Source organism: Physeter macrocephalus, chromosome 11 (genome assembly GCF_002837175.3).
Source record: "Physeter macrocephalus isolate SW-GA chromosome 11, ASM283717v5, whole genome shotgun sequence".
NCBI lineage: Eukaryota > Metazoa > Chordata > Mammalia > Artiodactyla > Physeteridae > Physeter > Physeter macrocephalus.
In genome coordinates this window covers 67,478,458-67,497,435 of record NC_041224.1, presented here as the reverse complement: position 1 = coordinate 67,497,435, position 18,978 = coordinate 67,478,458, and the positions used below count along the sequence as shown (strand labels likewise).

Sequence of the window (18,978 nt, the reverse complement as noted above, 5' to 3'; positions counted from 1 at the left end):
TAGGAAATGGCATCTGTGACACCAGCAATAAGTCTTCCAACATGCAGTACTATCTCGGTTCTTTGTATCAACAGAGGGCAGAGGTGAACACAAAAGGCAGGCCCCTATGACTGAAAAAGCTGCTCCAAGACAGACCACAGCACCTGTACCTTCTACTCACCCCGTCAGCGGACTCTTCTTAAAATCTCTCTTTTGTTCTGCTGTTCCTGTGTTCTATATCAGCCATTGATCCTTGTGACCTGTTGAGGTCAGGTCCAGACTACCTGTAGGACTTCAAAGCCCTTCACCATGAGGCTGCAACATATGTTTTTATCTTTATTCCAGACTTTCTGAGACACAATCCTTCAGCTCCAGACAATGTATTTACATAACTCCCTGTCCCTTGGACACACCATATTCTATGTTTCTGCTGTACCTACTTTCCCTTCCTACAGTTGCCTCCCTTCTTCTTTCCATCTATTCCAAACTCAGCCAGTCATTAAAGACTATTCAAATCTCACACTACCCATGATGTCTTACTGTCCATGGGGACTCTTCCTTCTCTGAACACCCATGGCAGATGTTATAGACTGTTTGTGTCCCCTCCAGATTCATATGTGCAAACCCTAACCCCCAGTGTGGCTGTAGTTGGAGATGGGGCCTCTAAGGAAATAATATTAAATAAGGTCATAAGGATGGGGCCCTGTCAGACAGGATTTGTATCCTTTTAAGAAGAGGCACCAGAAAGTGTGGTTTCTCTCTCTGTACACATTATGGAGGAAAGTGAGGACATAATGAGAAAGTGCCCATCGAGTCAGAAAGAGAGACCTCACCAGAAACCACATCAGCTGGAAACTTAATCTTGGACTTCTGGCCTCCAGAACTGTGAGAAGTTCTGTTGTTTAAGCCACCCGTCTGTGGTATTTTGTTATGGAGCCTGAGCTAAGGCAGCAGGGACTGAGGATCACAGAAAGCACTCAGTAAATGGGTGTTGAATAAATCAAATCAGGTGGGATCTGGGCAGCAAGGCACTAGAAAATAGCACCAGCATCTGTATCTATATTCCTCCCAGCAAAATTTCTGCCTATATTACGATGGAGAATGGAATAGGGACAGGTTCCAATGTGGAGCATCCAAAGGGGGGTTCCTCTCCCCAGCTAGGAAGTCAGAGAAACAGGACATCTTCCCTGATGCAGAGTGGAGCTTCTCCATGCGCCAACAGCACAGAAAGGCCAATGGCTGATTCTTGAGGCTGTTTCACTCCATGATAACTAGGAGCTGGTGTGGGGAGTGGATCAGTGTACACTGCTATCATCACTTTGCTCTTTTCAGGCAAGCCTTTCTCCCTGCTATTAACAAATCACCATTATAGAGGTACCACATGAGGATAAACTGCTTGTCCTGGGTTAAACCTTTAAATATCACCTGATGACTCTAATCAATATTCTACTGCAGTTATATTGAATAATCACTGACTGAAACTGTGGCCTAGAGGTTTGAATAGAGGCCTAGAAATTAGAAACTCAAATTTAATCCCAGCTCTGCCACCAATGCTACTCTGTCCATGTCTCCCATTAGTCATCTATAAAATGGGCGTAGCGACATTTACAGGAGTATGTATTAACTAGGAATTTCATATAAAGTGCTTCAAAGAGAGTGAACAACTGTGCCAATGTTGAGTACTTTAAGAGTGCTTGACAGGTCAATGAATCAGTATGCGTCCCTGTGGCCCTCAGTGGTCACAGACATGCCTTCTTGAACTTAGGCTGCCTTTATAAAAGACATGGTAGACACCAACAGACTCAATAATCACCAAAAGAGTGCAACAAAAATTACTAACAGGCCAAACATCTCTAAAGTCAGAGTCTGGCTCTGACACCTACTTGCAGAGTGGCCCTGGGACTGTCGATGAGCCTCTCTGTTTCTCAATTTCCTATAATAGGAAGAATGCACTGTCAGAGATACTGGGACAACTGAGGTAATGTGAATGAAAATTACGAATTATATAATAAGATACAGGTATTTAACTTCAGATTCATTAGGCGAACAAGGAAACAAAACTGACCAAATAAGTAGAGGAATTCTCAGTTTGATTCTACACTTTGTAATACATTCATTATGACACTCTAAACAAGTCAGTTTACTTCTCTGGATTTTTAATCACCTCCCCAAAGAGAAAGGAACATAAAGCTATCTGAAGACCACCCCATAACCATTCTGCATCATTTTGTGATTACAATAAAGTGAGATAGTTATCAGTTTTCTCTAAAAGAGGATTATTTAAAAATTCAATAGTAAGGACTTTATGAACTCATCTAAGCCTTAGGAACAATATGTCAGCAAATGTAGATGTGCTGACAGTCCAGAAGTTTCTTTAGAGCAAAGAACATATGATCAGGAGAACAAGCTGCTACTTTCAGCTTCTGTCTCCAATTTTTTTCTTTATGAGAAATAGGAATTTGATCTTCAAGTCCAGTTTGGTCTGAAAAGATGACTTTGACAGGTTGTCTTAGCAAAGAGTAGAGATAATGTAAATTAAGATATAACTGGAGCACACCTGAAACTAATATAACATTGTAAATCAACTATACTTCAATTTAAAAAAGTGTTCTTAAAAAAATTTTTTTAAAAAGATTGTACATACCAAAAAAAAAAAAAAGATATATAACTGGAGCATAAACATTAAAAAAAAAAATTCTAGCTGAACTTTCCAGAGAGAAGGACATCACATTGTACCATAATCTAAGAAGTATTTGGACTTTCTTTTTCCTTACTCTGTGTGCATACACACATGTATATAAAGAGACTCAGACTCTGGTTATTTTAGTGAGTAGCAAACCTGACTAGTGTTTGACCAGAATGGCTATAGGCCACTAGCATGCCTGATGACTACAGACAAATCAGATATTATAACTTAGTCCAAGGGTCAGCACACTTTTCTGTGAAGGGTCAGATAGTAAATATTTTAGGCTTTACAGGCCATATGGTGTCTGTTGCAACTATTCAACCCTGCTGTTATGGTGCAAAAGCAGCTGTAGATAATATGTAAAAAAAAAAAAGAGTGTGGCTGTTTTCCGATAAAACTTCATTTATAGAAACAGGTGAAAGGTCAGATTTGGCCCACAGGTCACAGTTTGCCAATTCCTGGTCTATACCCCTGAACCTTGGAGTGGATCAGAGGGACTCCGAGGATTGACTCCTGGATTATTTAGGAATATAGCTGAGTTCTAAGGACCCTAAGAAGATCAAAATGGTCTTGGAAGGGTATCAGAAGGCTTATACAGATGACTAGCATTCCTAAGGGAGCAAAGGTGTGCCAAATCTAATCTGCGTGTCCAGAACAGAAGTTGGCTGAGGTTTGGACAGAATCCCAGTAGTATAAGGCATAGCTGGATTCCTGAAATGGTTCTGGGAGTCCTAAAGAAACTGGACTTATATGGTATCCAGGATGGATACATGGTAGGGGTCTTTGCTAATTAGGAACGTGATGTTCAGGGCTGGTGGAACTAGAAAGGTTAGTCAAAGGTCAAGAGGCCATTCAGGGGGCAAACGCTATCCTTAACTTCGGTTGAGAGTGTTATAGTTATTTTAGGAGAGTTACAGTGATTTTCTTAGTCATTGACTGTTTTTCTAATTGATTAGAAAGAAAATTTTTGAGCTAAAATTTTTTTGTTTTTCTTTTATGGGCTGTGCTGTGCAGCATGCAGGATCTTAGTTCCTGACCAGGGATTGAACCCTTGTCCCCTGCAGTGGAAGCATGGAATCTTAACCCTTAGTGAGACATGGAGTCTTAGTCCCTTGAGCTAAATTTTTAAGGACATGTATGTGACTGGCAATAGATATTGCCCACCAATTATGAAATAAATACGATTTTAGTCAATAATCAAGAATTTACCACCAGTTTACTGAAAAGACTACTAAAAGGGTATATACTTTGGGAAGAAGTAAATTGAATCCAGAAGGGAAGAATGAAATAAAGATGGAATAGTTTAAAAAAAAAAGTGATAAACGTGAATAAATCTAAAATTAAAAAAGATGATGCGATGTGATGGGCAGTGACTGAGAGTGCGGGGAGTTTCTTATGATTGGGCAGCCAGTGAAGAATCTTCTGAGGGAGTGACATTTAAATTGAGAGCTGAATTACAAGGAGCCAGCCATGCAAAGATCTAAAAGAAGCATACCAAACAGAGTGAATAGCTGATAAAAAGGGATTAGCCTTGGCACTTTTGAAGAACAGAAAGAAAACTCCTATTGTGAGAAGTTTATGAGCAAGGTGGTGAGTAGGAGGCAGGTTATACTGGTAGTTAGAGGTCAGATTGTATAGGGACTTCCTTCACTGTGTTGAAACAATGGGATCTGCATTTTAGAAAGAGTACAAGGCTGTTCCAGAGAGACTAGATTAGAAGGGGCGAGAGATTAGGCAGGGAGATCAATTAGGAAAACACTTTATGATATTTTGGGTGTAGGGGATGAAGGGAAGAGAAAAATCAAAGATGACTCCTAGTTTTCTAATCTGAGTGACTAGATGGATGGTGGTACCATTTATCAAGGGAAGGCTTGGGATTGAATAGATTTGTAGGGAAAAATCAAGAGTTATGTTTTGAACACGTTTCATCTGAGATGTCCAGTTGATGTTTAAGTGGAGATATCAAGTGGATAGTTATATGTGAATCATGGGGGAAAGAGATCAGGAGTGGAGATATAAATTGGGGAGTCAAAAGAATATATGTAATATTTAAAATCTTGATACCAGATGATGTTTAGCCAGGGGTTAGCCATTAAAGTTTAAAGAACCCTTTAGGCATATGGTTATGAGGGGAAAAAAAACCCACTTATCTTTTAGAGATACCTACTGAAATTTTTACAAATGAAATGATGCCTGGTATTTGCTTCAAAATAATGTGGGGAATGAGATGAGGTAGAGATGAAACAAGATTGGCCATACATTGATAAGTTGTTGAAGTGTGGTTTTGGGGTAAGTGGTGGTTCATTTTATGAATCTATCTACTTTTGTATATGTTTAGAATTTTCTATCATAAAAAGTTTAAAATAAAAAGAGGGGAATTCCCACTGAATTCCACTGGCAGTCCAGTGGTTAGGACTCTGCGCTCTCACTGCTGAGGGCCCGGATTCAATCCCTTGTCAGGCAACTAAGATCTCACAAGCTGTGCGGTGTGGCCAAAAATAAAAAAAAAAAAATTTTTAAAGAAAATAAATAAAAGGAACTATTTTAAGCTAGTCTCCATTAAAAGTGGTAGAAGCAGAGATGGAGAAAAGTAAATAGATTTGGGATTAAAAGGTGGTCCTCCATTAAAAAGTGGTAACAATTCCACGGTCAACATTTTAAACAAGGCACTCAGGAAAAAAGCAAGTCTTAATAACCGGAGGTACATGAGCAAGAGGGTAAGTAAGATTAATCAGGTAGACAGAGGTCACATATATAGGGCCTTCTTCAGTTTGGGGATATGACTGGGTTTATATTTAAGAAAGAGCACTTAGCTGTTCTAAGAATAGAGTGCAGGGGGGAAACATTAAGCAAGGATTATCTTAAATTCTGATGTCCTAAGCATAATTTGTAAAGAGGTCAACTGTTATTGCTAGGTACTGTGCTAGATGCTTTACAGATATCTATTTAGTACTCATAATATCTCTATAAGGTAGGTATTATCATCACTGTGGTACACGTTGGGAAACTTTAGCTCAGAGAGGTTAAGTCAAAAGTCACACAACTACCAGTGGTACAATTAGAATTCAAATTTTTGTCTGTCTGACTCCAGTGCTTGCATTTTTCTCACTATGCAATATTATTCCCCATGCTATGGACACCAAAGAGTTGCAGAGATGGTAGGTAAACTAGTGCTTTTAAAAACGATAATGGAGAAATTCCTACCTGGTCACAGACCAAACTAACCACTAAATTAATTTCCCTTGATCCAGACTAGCCGGATGGAAATGACGCCTATGGATATATTGAGCCAAAATTTGACTCTTATCCCCGTCACCAATATTTTCCCCTTCCAGTTCATTTTTAATACTGCTGCCAGTAGAGATTTTATTTAAAAAAGAAAATCACACTACTTTCATCCTTAAAAACTGTTTCTGCTACAAAATCTATAACATAAAGGCTAAACATTTCAATGTAGCATGCAAGGCTCTTCAGTCTTTCTCAGCAGTTCTCAAACTTTTTTTTCTCTTAAAAATTATTGAGAACTGTAAGGGCTCTTGCTTATGTGGATTATATCTATTGACATTTATTATATTAGAAATTAAAACTGAAAAATTAAAAAATAATTAATTCATTAAAAAATAGTAAACACTTTAAATATTAACCAAAATAATATTTTTTCAAATCTCTTTATATCTGGCTTAATAGAAGACAGCTGAATGCTCATGTGCCTCTGCATTTGATCTGCTGTGATATGTTGCTTTGGTTAAAGTATATGAAAAAGATCTGGTCTCATCCAGATATGTAGGTGGGAAAGGTAGTATTTATAGTCTTCTAGATAATCGTGGATATTCTTCTTTGGTACTATATCAGAACTTGGCAAGTGGTAGTTTCTTAAAAGTTACTTGCAATACGGAATCTAAAACCATACCAATGAACTTTTTGTACTCAGTTACATTAAATCCCTTGGTCTAACTTGCAGTTTCAATGGATCTTTTACTCATGCATAATTCTGTAACATCCTGCATTGGGTCACTTGGAAATAACCGGTTCACTGAGTTATGTGGATCTTCCAAATGTCGACACATTTCATTATATAATTTAAAAAATCTTTTGTGCTAATGCCACCACCAATCTCATCAGAAAAAATGTTTAAGTATTAGGAAGCTGTCACGGTAGCAGATACAAGTTTGCAAAAGTTCTTATTTTGCTTGAAAGCGTGAATTTTATCATTGACAACAAATACTGTCAGTTGTTGTCCTTGAAATAATAGGCTCACTATGTTCATTAAGAAAATATATGCCAAACACCCAAGTCTGTATAACCACAGCTGGTCTGCCCCTGCTCTTTCAAGGTGGTCCATGAAAAAGGCGCTGGTTCAGCTTTGTAATTCAAATTTTGAAACTCAAACTATTTTACAAGAGTTTTTCCTTGAGACAGCCATACTTTGGTATGCAGCGTAAGTACTCCCTGTGTACTTCTCATTTTATCACACAGAATTTTTAAACAGACATATATCCAAGGGTTGAGATTTAACAAAATTTACTACTTCATCAAGGACATTCTTAAGTGAAACTGGTGTTTGTTTTTTAAAACTACGAGTACCATATGGTGCCATGGTTTTGATTTGTGCAGGTATAAGTAGTTTTACCCATTATTGTTTTTGCATCATCAGTGCAAATGTCAACACACTGAAAAAGACAAATAATGTCTTAGTATTATTATGAAAATGGTGACTTTTACATGGTCACTATTTGACCTTGCATGGGCCACATTTGAAGAACCACTGGTCTATTCATTATCCTTTTCCAGTCACCTGTCCTGCTTCTGTTTGTCATCATCATCTATGACTGCATATATTGTTCCTTTTGCCTACAGTGTCTTCCTCAGCCTGCTGGCAAAATCTTATTTGTCTTTTAAGATCTGGTTTGTATTTCATCTCTGAGAAGCTGATTTCATGTCTTTTAAGCTGATTTAATCACTGTGTTTTTTGCGCTTCTGTGCCACTCTGAACATATGGTGTTTTAGCATTTATCACATTGAGGGCAGAGGGGCTAGTATCATTTTCAAGCACCCACTATGTGCCAGACCCTGTGCTAAGTCTTTTACATATTTTCTTATTATATCCTCAATCAATTCCATGTGATTGGTATCATTACAGCCACTGTACACTGAAGGACCAGATAGATAGCTGAAGCTGAAGTCAAACCCAAGCCCACTATTTCAGCAGTATGGTAATCTTTCCCCCTATTTCTCCCTATGGCACATATACAGCACAGTTAAGATATTCAATTTATGTCGCCTGAACAGGCAAATAAATGAACTTCGTAACAATCTCATCTCATAATGCAAGACTCTACAAAGTCCCTCATCTTTCAGAGCCTAGAGTTTGGCCTTCAGTAGAGTATTTTTCATTCCTTATATACCGTTTAGATTTGGAATCTTCATTTACTTATAGAAAAACTGGCACTTTCATTTCTTTCAGCAATGTGTTCCCAGCCATGGGATGGTAATTTAATGATTACACTGCCATCAAGCTGGAAACATAAATGTTGACATTTGACAGTAATGTTTTTCCTCTCAAAGATGCTTCAAGTAAATACTAATGGTGTATCCAAGTAAATGAAGTAACTGTTGGAAAAGCAAATGGTGTATATTTTTCAACATGAGTACTCAAGTTTTAAAAAGTTTAAAAAAAAATCTATTTGATACTAATACCTCTCTTTCTACTTAGTCTGGGACCTTATGAAATGTGAAAATTCCAGTGTGCCTCTACGAAAAGCTTAATACCTCCAATTTGCTTTACTTAGACTACAGTACATATCTTAAGAATGGTGGGAAGACCAGTGGTTCTCAAAGTGTGGCCCCAGGTTTAGCAACAGCATCATCACCTGGGAACTTGTTAGAAAGGACCCAACTCAGACCTACTGAATCAAAACTCTGGGGGCGGGGCCCAGCAATTTGTGTTTTATAGCCCTCCATTTATTGTGATGCATGGTTAAATTTGACAACCAATGGGGCAAATGTGCTGCATCATTTGGATAAATCGATGTTACCTATAAAGAACTAATAAATTTTGGAAGATACGATTGGCCCATATACAAGCAAATCTGTGAAAATATAAGCTGTATAGTAAGAGGTCTGCCATACCAAGGACCCAGGCTATCCTCAAGCCTATATACAGTGGCACGCAGCCAAAGTAGAGAAATCTCATTCCACGGAAGAGAAGCCAAATTATTCCTTGACTCTGCCTTCCAGGATGCAGATAAATACACCACAGCCATACTTAATGAGGATTAAAACCATTTATTGATCTGCAAGAACTATCTGCCATTCTGTCATAGGTAACTCCAACCAGGTGCTGTTTAAATTGCTTCTTTTCTAAATAAAACAGCAACCTGAAATACATGTGTTTTATTACTACTACTTTCAACTACCAATGACAAGCCTATTCTACCCAGAAATATATTCCACTATTCTACTTGCTTTGTTATTACATGGATTTAAGGAAAATAGGAACTTGTAAGCATTTTGACTAGTTGGGGGTATGTAAAAAGCTTATTTTAGTAAAGAATATATATATAGGGCTTCCCTGGTGGTGCAGTGGTTGAGAGTCCGCCTGCCGATGCAGGGGACACGGGTTCGCGCCCTGGTCTGGGAAGATCCCACATGCCGCAAAGCGGCTGGGCCCGTGAGCCATGGCCGCTGGGCCTGCGCGTCCAGAGCCTGTGCTCCGTGGCGGGAGAGGCCACAACAGTGAGAGGCCCGCGTAACACACACACACACACAAAAGAATATATATAAAACTTCCTGGCATTTTGCTAGAAAAAGTGAAGGCATTAAGTGTTCAATTTTATTTACACTTTTCTAAAGAAAAGCTGGTGAGAGAATCTGCTCTGAATCAGTTTTCTGTCTTTGCTGGGAGGAAGCCAGGCCTGGTAGAGAAGCCTCACTGTAAATCAAGGGGGAGGAAGACTACAGAAAGGACAGGGGATATAAGGAAATCATCCCATTTGTTAATACAAACTTGGATAACAGTTCCTTGTTTTTATTGGCAGTACATTAATTTTGATTAAAATACAAATGAGAAAGAAAAAACTTAGGCTTCCTAAACATAAATGTTTATGTGAATGATTACAAGTGAAAATATAAAAATTTTGTTTGATTTTATGTTCATTAATAATGCAACATTATAGGAAGAATACCAGTTTTTTTTTTGTTTTGCGGTACGCGGGCCTCTCACTGTTGTGGCCTCTCCCGTTGTGGAGCACAGGCTCCGGACGCGCAGGCTCAGCGGCCATGGCTCACGGGCCCAGCCGCTCCGCGGCATGTGGGATCTTCCCGGACTGGGGCACGAACCCGCGTCCCCTACATCGGCAGGCGGACTCTCAACCACCGCGCCACCAGGGAAGCCCCAGAATACCAGTTTTACAATGAGACAGAACAAGGTTTGAATTCTCCCTCTGACAATTACTGTGTGAATCTGGCCAATTCTAATTTCTCTAATTTTCAGTTTGTGGGGCTGTTACAAAAAGATTTGAGATAAATATTTGGGATGTGCCTTATACAGGCTAGGTGATCAATAAACAGTTATTCAAGTATTAAAGAAAACTGATGCTTAGAGAACTGGTGTGGGTGTACAATTTGCTTAGTTGGATTGAGAATTATATCACTGGGTCTCAATCTCAGTAACCAACTTCTCTTATTTCACCTACATGTTAAAAAACTATAAACTGCTTGCCCTTTCCCCCACCTTTCCACAACACATGAAATAAGGACAGAAAGAGACAGAAATAAAAAAAAAATATTCCCTTAAAAAAAGAATGCAGATAGAGATAACACCTTGGTGAAAGCCAAAAAAAAAAAAAAAAAGCTTAAGAGTTTTATTTCATTTATAGTGAAGGAAAGAATAGTATCACCATTTATTCATTTGATCCTGTTTCTTCCTCACACTATCATAGCAGTTCAAAGCAACAAATTATTTATTGCTCTTAAAGTATTATGGATTTGCTTTTCTGTTAAAGCCCCTCTGCATTTACCAGAATGCAGCAGGCTACTTTAGCTAAAGATCCAGGGCCATAAACCTTGTTCAGTGCAATAAGATCACTTTAATAATATTCTAATCTTGAAATGCAGTTGAAAAGATAGATGATGGTCACTGAGTGCTACTTACAAACAAAAATGGCTCTCAAACAATCTTAAAGATGCAAAAAAATTAGCAACTGAAAATGTGTTTAAAAAAATTCCCACATTCTGCCAGGATATTTTACATACCTGAGAATTTTCTTAGGAATCTGTGATGGAGAAGAATGACTCCTTTTCTTCTTCTCTGAGTCCTGTAGTAACCCATCCTCTGCTCTACCCTTCTCTGTGACTGCTGACTGCTCTGCCCTGGCTTTGCCCTGATCCACACTGAGCTGGCCTTGGGCAGGGTCACACCTGTACATGAAGACGATGGCTGGCTTCTCGCTGGACTCTCCTTTTGCCTCTGTGAACCAGTGATGGCGCTGAACTGGAGGAGGGGGCAGCATGTGGATGACTGTGCCATCCAGGCCCACCAGTTTCCCTTTCTCTCGGTCTTTCTCTTTGTCGTCCTCTTCATCTGTTTTCCGACGGCGGAAGAAACTTTTAAATGATATCCAGCGTTTAGGTTTTGCATCAGCTGCCCGCCTGCTGCCTTCAGAGTGCAAAACTGATTCAGCTTCCGTTGACCTGGTAGGGCTAGTTGGCTTGGTCCAGTTGGTGAAATGCCTCTGCAAAAGGTTACTTGCATGGTAAGGGGAGGAAGTCGAGCGTGGTGGGGGAAAGGGGGGTGGTGGCTCACTTTGGGGGTTAGTCACTAATTTGGAGGGAGGGGTGGTGACTGGCTTTGTGAGTGGCTCTTTCTGTACTTTGGTGGTAGGACTTTCTGTGGTCTGAGGTGCTTCAGCCTCACCACTGGGCTGGGATGTGAAGAGAGACTTGGGCCGGACTGGTGTACTCTTAGGTGTACTCTTAGCAGCACTGGCATCGGGAGGAATGGCATAAAGCTCTTCCACACTGCAAGCTTTAGGGCCAGACTGGGGCATTTCTGGAGGAGACTGTGGGGGCTGGATAGAAGCCACAATCTGAGAAAGCACAGCACTTGCTTTCTCCCTGGTGCTGCTGCTGCTTGTTGTCTGAGACTCCTGAGTGCTTTCTGTTTTGGCCACAGGTTCTTGAGTGGTTCTCTGGAGCTTTGTTGGGGAGCTGTGGCTGGAACTGTAGCTCCTCTGTGGTGAGGACTGACCTCTGTTAAGACAGCTGTTAAACTCCTGAACCTTCTGAGCCACTGAACCCCTTTTACGCTCTGTGCTGTTTAAAAACCCTTTAGCTTGGGGACATTCAGTGGATTTGCTAGTGGTGTTATCGGACACTTTGCTTTCAGTTTCTATTTCTTCATAAGTATGGCTTACTACACTTGTGGTTTTTTCCTTCACTGAAAGTTCTCCACTTGTTCCGAGAAAACTTTTGTAAATGGCTAGATTGTCATATGCATTTGGATTGATTACAATGGGAACTTTGATAGCATTTTTGGAACTCCGAGCATAAGTTGGCTCATCATGAATGATAATTGGAAAAGGTGGCATACCGGCATTGTTATAACTATTAAATTTTATTTCAGACAAATTAGGTGACTTAACAGGGATGGTTTTGGAGGAAATGTTTGTAGCTGTGGGTGAAGTAGGTGCTGATTTGTGACAGTTTTTCCTCGGAGGGACATTTGGTCCAGTCCCACCGCTAATTAATTCCACCTTAGGTATCTTTTGTCGTGGACTGGTACTGGAAGTCCATACTTCCTGGTAGCGGATTGCACTGGATTTTTGGAAATGGGCACTTATTTGTCCTGATGTCAGTGCAGGTGATGTCACTGGAGAGTTTGGAGTAGAAGATGAGCTTTTCGTCTTGGGACTAATAGGGCCCTCGAGGTGCTCACTGGCCATGGCTGCTGACACATCCACGACAGTATATGGCTTGCACAAAGGCTGTTCCAGATTCACAACTCGGTAGGGCTTTGCTTGCTCTTCTACAGGAACGAGGTTTATTGTTACTGCTTGCCCAGTAATATCTGTAGGGGCTTTACTTTCTTGCTTCTCAGTTTGTACGGCAATCTTGCCATCCTTCTCTTCTAATCGGAGAGCAAGGACTGCTTTGTGCGTCTCTGGAACTTTTATTGAGCTTTTGGATGCTTGTGATGAGTCCTTCTCCTGATTATTACCAGAGAGGCTTTCATAATTGGGCTCACTTTCCTTCATGTCCTTAGAATCTCCCGGGTTACCAGGAGCTATTCCCACATTACAAATCTTCTGGGATAAACTACTGGCTGTCTCAGAACGTGATTCTTCTGTTAAAGAGGAATCTGGGGATGTGGACTCAGATGACACCATGCTCTGAATGCTTCCTGGTCCATAGGAGACCACAGAATTCTCTTCATAACCATTCAGGATTTCATCATAACTGTCATCATAGTCTACAGCACAGATTCTTTGCAGAGATTTATTTCGCAGGGGGACAGTATTCCATTTTTTGTCCACAAAGAATCGCACAGGAGACAAAGTGTTTGCCCTAAAGTTGGCAAAGCGAGGTTGCCCTCTCATGCGAATCTCCATGGCCAGCAGTTCTTCATCACTCTCATCCCAGCTCTCATGCTCCTCCTCCATGTTACTCAAAAGCACATCTTCCTCACTCTCTTCGCCACTAGAAAACTCTGGGTAACAGAACCGACCCCCTTCATTACTGATCACTTCTGTGCTCCCACTCAGAATAACATGCTTGCCCTGAGTATCCTTTATGCCACCCATCATGCAACTTGGTGGAAGCTTTCTTTCCAGTGATCGTTTATAGCAATCATTTATTCTTCCTAAGAATGTTTCTCTGGAGTTTGTTTCATTTCCTTTTATTGGAGGGGTGGTATCCAAGCCTGCTATCTCCTTTAACACCTCAGTTAGTCCACTATTGTTATTTGATATCTTCTTTGCACTATCATTATTCCCATAAGGCTTAGGAACATGGCTAAATCCTTCAATATCATCTTCATTATTATTATTAAGTGGTTTCTGATTCAAGGCCATCCTGTTTCGGTTCCATCCTATGATGACAGGTTTGTTCTCACAGTGTTCTTGGATACTAAGCTCACCACACATACTTTGCCCATCTGCCACCATCATAGTGGGTTTCACAGCTATAGTGGGTTTTTTAGCCACAGGAGGCCGGAAATTTCCGGTGTTCCTGATTCGGTGGTTGTTACTGTGATTGGCATTAGTTTTATTGCCATGGGTGACGGGTGCCTTCTCAGGGTCTGGGGGGAGCTGATGTAAGCTTTTAGGTTTAAAGCAGTTCTTGCATTCACCAGGTTTCCAAACGTGTTCAGTAAAGGTATTACAAGCAGACATTTTTAAAAATAGAACTTCACAGACAACGCTTTCCTTTCAGTGCATGGCAAAACTCTCATCTGTTAGTTTTCACCTCCCCTATGTTTCATAGCAGCTCTTGTAAGTGTGATCAATCTGTTGGGGGAAGGGGGAGAGAAGAAGAAAATCTGAATGGAAAAGGTACTATGAGGCTTATCATGATGAATGATTTGAAAATACTAGCTCCAACTTTTCCTTAAATTAAAAGATTGAGAGATAAACTAATTTGGGCACTTTATGAACTCTCTTTAGCTAATCAGCGGTTTTGGAATGTTAGTTTTTTAACCATAATTTTATGCACTCTCGTTGAACCAAGTATAACATTTCATTTGATGTCTCTGTGACAATGATACTGTGAGCTTCCCCTCCCAGAAACGTCTTTGAAACCGTTCTTTCTGTTATCCTCCAACCTGAAGCTTCTTGGTCCATTGTGGGTTCCTCTACTTCTACCCACCCTTTGTATTTGGATATCTCATAGACTCCTCAAACACAATGCATTCAGGACTAATCTTCTGTCCACCTCTTTTCTCAACTCTAAGGAACTTTTGTACTCTAACCAGCCCTCCTCTACCCTCCAGGCCAGCTTCTTCCTCTGTCTTTATCCTAGTTCAGTTACTGTCACTATCATCCACCTAGATAGCTAAGCTTCAACCTTCAGACCATTCTTGACACCCCTCCCCTCACTTCTAACTCCACATCCTAAATCCTTTTGTAAATTAGTCTTGCCAATTTTTTTTTATTTTTAAAAATTATTTATTTATTTATTTATTTTGGCTGCACCAGGTCTTCGTTGCGGCACGCGGGCTCTTTTTTTAGTGGCGGCGTGCAGACTTCTTAGTTGCGGCATCTAGTTCCCCGACCAGGGATCATACCTGGGCCCCCTGCATTGGGAGCACAGAGTCTTACCCACTGGACCACAGGGAAGTCCCTAGTCTTGCCAATTTTATCTATTACATTTCACTGTAACTCCTTTCCATTACCAGACACTGCTAGTAGTTCAGATGCCCACCATCTTTTGCCTAGATTCCTGCAATAGGTTGTTAACTGATCTCCATGCCTGTAGTCTCACCCCTTTCCAATCCAACCTCTCTACCCTTGCTACTCAAACTGTGGTCCTCAGACAAGCAGTATCAGCCTCATCTTGAAGCTTGTTAGAAATGTAGTATCTTAGACTTGCAGTTTATCCTCAAGATCCTTAAAGAATCTGAGAAAGAATGAATATATGTATATGTATAACTGAATCACTTTGCTGTACACCTGAAACTAACACAATATTGTAAATCAACTATACTCCAATAAAAATTTTAAAAAAAGAAAAAAGAAAAAAAAGAAATGTATCTTAGGTCCAATCCCAGACCTACTGGATCAGAATTTGCATTTTAATGAATTCTCAGGTTGACTCCATTGTTCTGTACTACTATCAGATTTTCCTTTCTAAAATGCTAATATGATCATCTTATTACCTAGCTTAACTTTCTGTGGTTCAATATTACCTAAGGCATTGGCTCCCAAATGTCAGATAGGGGTTGCTAGATAGGTAAGAACCACCTGGGGAAACACCCAAGTCAATCTCTAAGGGAAGAGTCCAGGAATCTGATTTTTAAATAAGTTCTACAGGTAATTCTATGTGCATTGAGGTAATGGAACCTTCGAGTTACAGGATGGAATACAATCCCCTTAGGTTTGCATGATATAGTCCTTGCCTCCCTTCTAGCCTTATGTCTTAAAAATCAACTAGTCTTATCATACTCTAAATACCGCTGGGCCACTCATTTCTCCTGGGTACCATCGAAGCCACTTGGACATACCTCCATGAACAAGCACTTTCATTTTTAATTGTCTGTTTTCTCACTAGTTTTTGAGCTTCTTTAAGCCTGGGCTATATCTTATTCATCTCTATATGTCTAGCATAAGGAGCTGGATAAACAATAGTTGATTAAATGTGCTGGTTTTGAGGCTTATCTTTAAAAAATAATCTCGTAGCTCTCTCTCTCTCTCTCTCTCTCTCTCTCTCTCTCTCTCTCTCTCTCGTCTCTCTCTTAGGCACATAGCTACAGACCTTCCCACAGAACACCACTACAGTCTTACATTTCCACTTTGGATATTATCATAAAGCTGGCAGTAGGCATGTACATGTAAGAACTATTTTAATAGCTGAAAAGTTTAACTTCATTCCTGTACAATGACAATGACAGGATCCTTGGTTTGGTCAGAAACGCAGCCTTTACCCAAATTTCAGCACATTTATAAGGAAGGAAAAAACATTTTCTTTAGTTAATATATACAGAGCTACGCCCCTTGTAAACAACACTCGTAGAGCACTTTGCCTCAGTGGATGAAATGCAGACAAAGATCAAAGAATTCCACACAGAGAGTCCAATGACTCGGCCAAAATCTAAGTTCACTCTTTGCTGGAGACCACTGAATGGCTTTTTTCAATAAAGTAAAAATATATTTTTCAAGTGTCTGTTTGAAAATATTTATTTACTCTTTCAGATATTCTAAAAGCTATATCCCTTAGTTGATAAAACCATTTCCTGCTAGTCTGAGACTGAAACATTTTGAGCAAGGGGAAGAATGGCATAAAATTAGGCTGAAAAAGAGAGCAGGGTCCAGATCATGTGGGGCTTTTTATAAGCTTTTAAAGATTATGGAGTTTATCCTAAGAACAGCAGGAACCCACCAAAGGGTTTTAAACAGGGGAAACAATATGGTATAACTGGTATTTAAAAAAGACAGCTCTGACCAAAAAACATGAAATACTTAGGTATAAGTCTAACAAAACATGTGCAAAATCTAAAATCTATATGCGGAAAACTATAAAAGACTGAAGATATCAAAGACCTAAATAGAGAAATATATCAAGTTCTCTCCATGTTGTTAAGATGTCAATTCTCCCCAAGCTGCTCTGCAGATTCAATGTAATTCTAACCAAAATCTGAGTAGGATTTTCTGTAGAAATCAACAAGCTGATTCTAAAATGTATATGGAAAGGCAAAGAAACTAAAATAGCCAGAAACAATTTCAAAAAAGAACAAAGTTGGAGGACTCATATTACCTGATTTCAAGACTTTTTAGCTACAGCAATCCTGATAATGTGGTATTGGCAAAAGGACAGAAACATAGATGGGGGAAATGGGATATGCAAACTACAACCCATAGGCCAAATCTAGCCTGTTGCCTGTTTTCGTATGTCCCTAAGCTAAAGATGTTTTTTAAATGGTTGAAAAAAATTTTTTTTTAATATTTTGTAACAAGTGAAAATTATATGAAACTCAGATTTCCGTGCCCATAAATAAAGCTTTATTGGAACATAGCCAGGCTCATTTGTTTTGCATATTGTCTCCGGTGGCTTTTGTGCTACAATGGAGAGCTGAGTAGTTATGACAAACTATGTGGCACTCTCATCACTTTGCAGTGCTTTTCAGCACTCTACAAATTGCAGCGTTTCCACTGCTACATGAATCACATGTGTGAAAAGACATTTTCTTTTTTAAAATAAATTAATTTTTTTAATTTTGGCTGCGTTGGGTCTTCATTGCTGTGCACAGGCTTTCTCTAGTTTTGGCGAGCGGGGGCTACTCTTCGTTGTGGTGCGCAGGCTTCTCATTGCAGTGGCTTCTCTTGTTGCAGAGCACGGGTTCTATGCGCATGGGCTTCAGTAGTTGTGGTGCACGGGCTCAGTAGTTGTGGCTCACGGGCTTAGTTGCTCCATGGCATGTGGGATCTTCCTGGACCAGGGATCAAACCCGTGTCCCCTGCATTGGCAGGTGGATTCTTAACCACTGAGCCACCAGGGAAGTCCCGAAAAGACATTTTCAAAGATAAAAATATTTGAAATTTCATTACAGATATTCATCAATAGATGAACATTTGTAATCAATTTTGATGACAGGAAGCACTAACTTTGAACCCGAATTAAGCAAAATTAATCATTGGTGATCTTAGCACAAACTATCCCTCTCCCAAAAAAGAATTCCATTCTTCTTATTAAGTAGACCTGTATTACAAAAAACTAAACTCAATTTTTATATTTTGAATTTTGCCCAAAAAATTCATGGAAATTTATTTTCTTTCTTGTTATACAAGTACCTATATAATATCTTGGTTTTTGCTTGTTTGCTGCAAAACCTAAAATGTTTATGATTTTGTTCTTTAAAGAAAAAGGTTGCTGACGCCGGATATAGATCAGAATAGACATAGAACAGAATAGAGACCAGAAATAGAGCCACACAAATATAGTTAACTGATTTTTGATAAAAGTGAAAAGGATACTCTTCAACAAATGTGCTAGAAAAACTGGATATCCATAGGCAAAAAAAATGAACCTTGATCCATACATCACACCCCATACACAAATATGAACTCAAAAGGGATCACAGATCTAAGTACAAAATGTAAAGCTACAAAACTTTTGGAAGAAAACATAGAAAAAAATCTTTGCAACCCTGGGATAGGGAGAGTTCTTAGATACAACACCAAAAGCATGATCCATAAAAGAAAAAACAGATAAATTGGTCTTCATCGAAATTAAAAACCTTTGTTCTTGTATATGTATAACTGATTCACTTTGTTATAAAGCAGAAACTAACACACCATTGTAAAGCAATTATATTCCAATAAAGATGTTTAAAAAAAAGAAAGAATTCAATTCACAGCTATTGACTTTTTTCCTCCTGTATTTTTCTTCCCTCTTATAAAAGAAATAAACTATACTGATATATTAAAAAAAAAAAAACCTTTGCTCTGACTAAGGTACTGATGGTAAGAGAATGAAAAGACAAGCCACAGATGAGAAATTTTTTGCAAAATACATATCTGACAAAGAACTTTGTATCCAGAATATACAAAGAACTTTCAAAATTCAACAAAACAAATCTGATAAAAATAAATAGGCAAAAGATT

The 18,978-nt window shown here is 39.3% G+C and overlaps 1 protein-coding gene across 13 annotated transcripts in view; it reads right to left on the bottom strand.

The window, feature by feature from the left end:
* PEAK1 (pseudopodium enriched atypical kinase 1) overlaps window positions 1-18,978 on the bottom strand; it is a 320,328-nt gene that overhangs the window by 58,013 nt on the left and 243,337 nt on the right. For all 13 annotated transcript variants that reach the window (XM_024128687.3, XM_055088128.1, XM_055088131.1 and 10 more), the window contains one exon: window positions 10,919-14,169. In XM_024128687.3, the coding sequence (XP_023984455.1) occupies window positions 10,919-14,055 (3,137 nt within the window). In that variant the 5' untranslated portion in view covers window positions 14,056-14,169. The remainder of the gene's footprint in view (window positions 1-10,918; window positions 14,170-18,978) is intronic.